General features: G+C 38.9%; 1 protein-coding gene across 3 annotated transcripts in view; it reads right to left on the reverse strand.

Annotated features, from left to right (window-relative positions):
* Window positions 1-7931, reverse strand: part of CCDC14 (coiled-coil domain containing 14) — a 50415-nt gene extending 42484 nt beyond the window's left edge. For 2 of the 3 annotated variants that reach the window (XM_078453071.2, XM_060639754.3), the window contains exon 1: window positions 7792-7911. In XM_078453071.2, the coding sequence (XP_078309197.1) occupies window positions 7792-7821 (30 nt within the window). In that variant the 5' untranslated portion in view covers window positions 7822-7911. Of the gene's footprint in view, window positions 1-7791 lie in introns of all 3 variants that reach the window. The other variant, XM_060639755.3, reaches the window with a different exon arrangement.
* Between the last annotated feature and the right edge of the window lie 231 nt (window positions 7932-8162).

The raw sequence follows: 8162 nt of genomic DNA on the forward strand, positions 1-8162 counted from the left end.
TGAGTTGTTCATTTTAGCCACTCTGACCAGTGTGAGCTGGTATCTCAGTGTGGTTTTGATTTGTATTTCCCTGATGATGAGTGACACTGAGCATCTTTTCATGTGTCTATTGGTCATCTGGATGTCTTCTTCAGAAAAGTGTCTATTCATGTCTTCTGCCCATTTCTTCATTGGGTTATTTGTTTTTTGAGTGTTGAGTTTGGTAAGTTCCATATAGATTTTGGATACTAACCCTTTATCCGATTTGTCATTTGCAAATATCTTTTCTCATTCTGTTGGTTACCTTTTAGTTTTGTTGTTTCCTCTGCAGTGCAGAAGATTTTTATCTTAATGAGGTCCCAACAAGGGACCTAGGTTTTTCATGCATTTTGAGTTCATTTTTGTGTATGGTGTAAGAAAGTGGTCTAGTTTCATTCTTCTGTATGTGGCTGTCCAGTTCTCCCAGCACCATTTGCTAAAAAGACTTTTTTCCATTGAATACTCTTTCCTGCTTTGTCAAAAATTACTTGGCCATACATTTGTGGGTCCAACCCTGGGTTCTCTATTCTATTCCATTGGTGTATGTGTCCATTGGTGTATGGTGCCAATACCATATAGTCTTGATGATTACAGCTTTGTAGTAGAGGCTAAAGTCTGGGATTGTGATGCCTTCCACTTTGGTTTTCTTTCTCAACATTATTTTGGCTATTCGGGGTCTTTTGTGGTTCCATACAAATTTTAGGATTGTTTGTTCTAGCTTTGAGAAAAATGCTGGCACAATTTTGATTGGGATTGCATTAAATGTGTAGATTGCTTTGGGTAGTATTGACATTTTAACAATAATTATTCTTCCAACCCATGAGCATGGAATGTTTTTCCATTTCTTTGTGTCTTCTTCAATTTCCTTTATAAGTTTTCTATAGTTTTCAGCATACATATCATTTACATATTTGATTAGGCTTATTCCTACATATTTTATGGTTCTTGGGGCAATTGTAAATGGGATCCATTTCTTGATTTCTCTTTCTGTTCCTTCATTATTGGTGTACAGAAATACAACCAATTTCTGTACACTGATTTTGTATCCTGCAACTTTGCTGAATTCATGTATCAGCTCTAGCAGCTTTTTGGTGGTCTTTCAGGTTTTCCATGTAAAGTATCATGTCATCTGTGAAAAGTGAAAGTTTAACTTCTTCTTTGCCAATGTGGATGCCTTTTATTTCATTTTGTTGTTTGACTGCTGAGGCTAGGACTTCCAACAGTGTGTTAAACAATAGTTATCCACATTATTTAGAATGCCTGACAAGACCAGCCCATGGAAACTCTACCATTCTTCTTTACCTACAGCTCATTCCCTCACTTTTTCTTTTCAAACTCATATAACAATATTGTTTTTGAAAAAACAATTTTATTTTAAAAGTAAAATAAGTGGGCTAATTTTTGTGTAGAAGAAAAAAAACGCACTTGCTTTAACATGCATCCATGTTATCTTGAAAGTTAGGCAACAAACAGTTCGTTGTGTTTGCCTCTGGGGAGGGAAACTGAGAATCTAGAGGACAGAGCAAGGGAGATTTTCCAAGGTATGCCTCTTTATATCTTAATAACTTATATCAATAAATATAATCTTTATTTAAAATGTAACTTTTAGGGGTGCCTAGGTGGCTCAGTCGGTTAAGCATCTGACTTCAGTTCAGGTCATGATTTCACAGTCATGAATCTGAGCCACAAGTTGGGCTCTGTGCTGACAGCTCAGAGCCCGGAGACTGCTTTGAATTTTGTGTCTCCCTCTCTCTGCCCTTCCCCAGCTTGCACGCGCACTCTCTCTCTCTCTCTCTCTCAAAAATAAACATTCAAAAAAATTTTAATTAAAATACAATTTTTAAAAGACATAATGGGGTGCCTGGGTGGCTCAGTCGGTTGAGCGTCCAACTTCAGCTCAGGTCATAATCTCATGGTCAGTGGATTCAAACCCTGCATTGGGCTCTGTACTGACAGCTCAGAGCCTGGAGGCTGCTTCAGATTCTGTCTCTCCCCCTCTCTCTGCTCCTCCCCCACCCATGCTCTATTTCTCAAAATTGAATAAATGTTAAAAAAATTTTTTTAAAGACATGAGTTAAATTCCCTACTCACCCCCTCATTTCACCCTTCACAAGTAGTCACTGTTGGCAGTTACATTTATGGTTTTTCTTCACATGTTGACATATTTCATCCCAAGATAGCTTTGAGCAGTAACTATTAAACTAATCTGGAGTTATATGCTACTGAGAATACATTTTAAAAATTGGGTTAATGGAGTTATATTTCTTCTTGAGATAACTTGGGATATGATAGAGTCATGAAGCCAGTAAAGAGAACCAACCTTATAGGAAATAAGATCCTACGTAGTACTGCTCCACTGGTCCCTGCATGACACCTTCAGGGTCCTTCCCTTTTATATATACATATGTTGGTGTCCTGGCCAAAACTGTAATAAAATTCCAAACCATGGTATTCCAATACACTGGACCATGTCCAAAAACAGCTACCGCAATTATTATCTTTCAAAATTAAAAACAAGAAGTATACAGAGGTAAATGTATGGCATAATTGTAAGATTACACGTGATCTTTCCCCAAAAAACATGCATGAGCTTATATAACAGAAAGTCAGGTAATGAAAATTACCCAGGATAAAAGCACCCTAAAAAAGTAACTATCATATTGGCACATTTTCATCAAAACTCTCTTTTGTAATTTTCATTCTGAAATAACAGTACAAAGAATTTCTATATACACTTTACCCAGATTCCCCAACTGTTGGCATTTTACTACATCTGCCATGTTCTCTCAAAATATATGCAAAAACAAAATATATACAATAAAAACATAGAGAAATACTAAGTATTAGTGGTTTTCCTGAACTATTTCAGGCTAAGTTACAGATATGATACCCCTTTATAGTAAATATTTACTCCTAAATATTTTCTAAGAACAAGGTCACATATAACTATGATATAATTATCAAAATCAGGAAATTAATATTGACACTGTATTATAAACTACAGATTTTATTCACATTTTGCCAATTATTCCAATAATGTCCTTTATTAAAAAAAATATTCTGGTCCATACCCAATGCAGGATCATATGTTGCATTTAATTGTCATACCTCATTAGTCTCCTTTAATCTGGAACAGTTCCTTGGATTATCGCTCATTGTCTTCCATAATCTTCACATATTTAAAGAGTACAAGCCATTTACATTGTAGAATGTCCCTCTTGACATTTAGACTTGTCTGATGTTCCCCCATGATTAGATTCAGGTTGTGCATTTTTGGCAGGAATACCACAAAATGGAAATTTTGTCCTTCTTAATGTAAGTAGGCATATGGTACCAGTTTGTCCCATTATTGGTAATGTAAACTTTGATCATTTAAGATGGCATCTGCCAGGTTTTTCACTGTTAGTATTAAGGTTAGTATTTTCAACATTGTATTAAGTAATTAATGGGGAGATACTTTGAGATTATGCAGACTTCTATTCATCAGATTCACCCAGTAGTTGTAGCATCCCTTGATGATTGCCTTAATCCCAACTGTTTGTGAAATGGTGATTTGTGTAACTTCCATCTTCCTTCTATAGTTATCAGTTGGCATTCAACTGTAGGTAAGCACTTTTCCTTTGTTGTTTGTTAGTATGGATCAGTGATTCCTGTTATGCCATGGGTTATGATCCATCATCATCATTATTTAAAATACTTTGATGCTCCAATTGTCCCAGATTCTATCAGTGGTAGTCTCTTAAAACTAGCTCCTGTATCATTTTAACATGGCCCCATTATTTTTTGAGCAATTCCTTACTTTCTGCAACAAGGTGCTCTGGGCTCATCTTTTGTTGTTGTTTTCATTGTAGTAAGAATACATAACACAAAATCTACTTTCTTAAATTTTTAAGTGCACAATACTATACAGGTGATTACTTGTATGATATTGTACAGCAGATCTCTAGAACTTATTTATCTTGTATAACTGAAACTTTATACCCAGTGGATAGCAACTCCCCGATTCCCCCTCCCTCCAGACCAGCCCCTGGCATCTACCATTCCGCTCTCTGCTTCTGAGTGTGACTATCTTAGGTCCCTTATGGAAGTGGAATAATGCACTGTCTGTCCTTTTGACTTGCTTATTTCACTTAGCATAATATCCTCAAGGTTCATCCATGTTGCACATGGCAGGATTTTTTTTTTTTAAGGCTGAAAAATATTCTATTGTGTGTATATAGCATATTTTCTTTACCCATTTAACTATCAATAGACATTTAGATTGTTTCCACATCTTGACTAATAATGTGAATAATGCTGCAATGAACAGAGAAGTGCAAATATCTCTTTGAGATCATGTTTTCAATTCTTTTGGGAAAAAAATCTGGAGTAGAACTTCTGGACCATACAAGAGCTCTATTTTTTATTTTTTGAGGAACCGTCATACTGTTTTCCATAGCAGCTGCACCATTTTTCATTTCTGCAAAAAGTGTACAAGTATTCCAATTTCTCCACATTCTCACCCATGAGACTAGCCATCTAAAGAGGTGTAAGGTGTTATCTCACCGTGGTTGTGATTTGCATTTCCCTAATGACTAGTAACGTTGAGCACCTTTTCATGTGCTTTTTCATGTGCCTTTTATGTATCTTCTTTGGAGAAATGTCTATTCAGGCCCTTTGGTTTTTTGCTATTAGGTTGTAGGAGTTCCTTATATATTTTAGGTGTTAACCCTTTAGTAGGCAGAGGGTTTACAAATCTTTTTTCCCATTCCATAAGTTGCCTTTTCACTCTGTCGTTTCCTTTACTCTGCAGATGCTTTTTATTTTGATGTATCCAGGCTCATCTTATAATTTTCCTGTTCCAGCTGTGGAGTTGACCATTCCTCCTAGAAGTCATGGTTCCTTTTAGCAAATGATATTTAGAAACCAGATCTAGACACTAGATTTTGCTACTGGGTCTTCCAATCTTTTCCCATATGGATTTTCTTAGTCATAATGACTAGCTCGTTGCAAAAAAGTAAATCTTATGATTTTATTTTTAAATATTTTTCCATATTAACATAACTTCACAAAATTTTTTAATGGTTGTATAATATTTTCTTGAGTGGAAGTAATGTAACACATCCTTGGTTTGCTTCTATTTTTCACAATTGAAAAACAAGCCTGAAGTAAACATTTCCATGTACAGAAAAAAGCGTTTTCATACTCAGGATTAAAAGCTTATTTATTTGGTGAAAGGCTATAATTCATTTAATAACTCTTGATACAATTTACAAAAACACTCTCAAAAAGGAGTGCCCCAAACCACAATGCATGAGACCATAATTTTTCTTTATCTCACATTTACTTCTACTGGGTATTATCATTAAACTTTTTTTCTTTGCTATTTGAGAAAAATATATGCATTTCTTACAAGTTGTATCTCCTACTAACAGGTGCAAAGTAAGATTACATTTGTAGAATAATTTAATCCATACCCTATGATTTATCATTTCTGTGAGCTAGGAACCTAAATTACAGAAAGGAGGCTTGTTCAAAGTCATACATCTAATTATAGTATAATGTTTAAAAGAAGGGACTCTGGGACCAACTATGTGGGTCTGAATCCTGCTCCACTGCTAACCAGTTTTGTAACTGTAGGAAAATTATTCGAAGTCTTCATCCCTCAATTTCCTCATCTATATGGAGATGATAATAGTATCTACTTCATAAGGCTATTATGAATATTAAATGAATTAGAAGTACTGTGGAAAAACACTTAAGAGTAACATCTACCACACAAGTGCTACCTCAGTGTTTGCTATTCTTTTTTTTTTTTAATTTTTTAAAATGTTTATTTACTTTTGAGAGAAAGAATGAGAGAGACAGAGGTGTGAGCATGGGAGGGACAGAGAGAGGGAGACACAGAATCTGAAGCAGGCTCCAGGCTCTGAGTGGTCAGCATAGGGCCCGATGCGGGGCTTGAACCCACAGACTGAGAGATCATGACCTAGGCTGAAGTCAGAGGCCCAACCGACTGAGCCACCCAGGCGCCCCATTTTTCTTTTTTTTTTTTTTTTTACGTTTATTTACTTTTGAGAGACAGAGAGAGATACAGCATGAGCAGGGGAGGGGCAGAGAGAGAGACACACACAGAATTCGAAGCAGTCTCCAGACTCAGCTGTCAGCACAGAGCCGATGTGGGGCTTGAACTCACAGACCACGAGTTCATGACCTGAGCCAAAGTCGGACACTTAACGACTGAGCCACCCAGGCACCCCAGTGTTAGCTATTCTTACCATTAAGATGGTCGTAAACTGTTTTTAAGGGGACCAAATTTTGTTGCACATTTATGCCAAGAGTGAGATAGATGTTTTACCAGGTTCTCTCATGTAATTCTCCCCAATTCTTTGAGGCAGGATTTTATACCTATTTACAACTACTTTATGGCTAAGAGAAAGGAGGCTCAGAGAAGTAGAAAGCACTTTGCTTAATATCACTACCATAGTAATGGCAGAATTGGAATGTGAATCTTGAAGGTGACCATGATTACAAAAACCACGTTTTCCCCTTGCTGACTGCACATATTCTGAGTTCATTCAATGTAAGAGAAAGATCTATAAGGGTGAGGATGCTCAGGAAGTACTCATGAAGAAAGTCTGAGCCAGGTATTTTTTTAAAAAGCATTAAGATTAATATTAATGGGGAAGACAGTATCATAGGTGAGTTGATATCAAGTGAGAGAATGAGAGACGGGGATATATTAAAGAGGATAAGATCACTCCAGGTAGTGAGTCTGTGTGAGAAATAGTTGATTCATTACCTAGAAATCTACTATATGCTATGTGCTATCCCAGGCCTTGAGGATATAGAGATAAATTGTGCAGTAAGGGAGGTATATAGATTAGGAAGGTCCCTAGTATGAAAAGCAGTTTAATAATGGTCAGCACAAAGCACAAAAGGGGGGAGCAAGGAGCACCCAAACAATGGGAAAGTGAGAGGGGTAGGGAAGGCTCTTGAGTGGCTCCTGAGCTGAGGGAAAAGATAGAAAGTGGAGGAAAAAAAAAAAAAAAAAAAAAAGAAAGTGGAGGTACCAGGAACAGAGGTGCATTCCAGGCAGTACAGAAAGGAAAGTGCAAAGACATGGAAGCATGAGAGGGCATGGGGCATCCAGGACACTGAAGAACATATCAGTGAACAGTGCTGGATACACTTCGAGTGGGGGCGGGTCTGGTAAGGAATGCACTAGGGGAATCAAAAAATAGCTGTGTTGACAGGCCAAAGAACTGAGATTTTACCCTGAAAGAGGATTCGTGTAGATTTTAAAGCAGAAAATAAATCATTTAGTGACAACGAGGGGGTGCTTTAGGAAAGGGTAAGGCTGTCGGTGGGGGCACTAACTGGGAGACTTTAGTTTTTACAAGTAGTTGTAAAATACCAGTAATTGTGACGGAAGACCAGCTAATAGCAACACTTGGTGGAAAAGCCAAGGAACTGTATTTGATGCAACAATATACTGAGCGTTGGAGAGGTTAAGTCACCCTACCCAGGACGGAGGCTGGCCTCGAACCGGCGCCCTACACCAAAGCCAACGCTCTGGAAGACTACAATTAAAACAGAACATACATCTATGGACAGTGCGGCTGTGTTAGGATGTTAACATTGGGTGTCCCCCCAACTCCCCTCTCCCGGCATTTTTAACGCCGCCACATTGTCTTTGCTTTTATTTTTTTCAGAGTTTTGCACTTCTCCTGGCCCTTGCCCCCTCAGTCCCTCTAAACCCCATAGTGGACGCCTCAGGTCCGCAGCCCTCACCTGGCCCGATCGAGATCCGGACCTGACCATCTCTCGCAGCCTCAGAAAAGCCCAGACGGAGAGAAGCAAAGCCAAACGATAAAAGAAATTAACCGCCGTGGACTCCCGGATCCCCTTGGCCCGCCCCCCGAGCTTCCGCTTCCGGGAAGGAGCCCGTCGAATGTCGCGCCGCATAGTCTCGTGAGTGCTGCCGGGTCGTCTCCAGTACTCCCAGCGCAGCACCCTGAGCTTGCGCAATAGACCCCTCCCGGCGCCTTGCTCGTCACACACTGGCAGAGAAAGTGGGAGAAGTCCACAGAACGCCGCAGGCCGGGGTTGGGGGGGGGGGGGGGGGGCGGGGCGGGGCGGGGAGGGTCCGGGGTAGTGGGGGC

Source organism: Panthera onca, chromosome C2, assembly GCF_046562875.1.
Source record: "Panthera onca isolate mPanOnc1 chromosome C2, mPanOnc1 haplotype 2, whole genome shotgun sequence".
Taxonomy (NCBI): Eukaryota; Metazoa; Chordata; class Mammalia; order Carnivora; family Felidae; genus Panthera; species Panthera onca.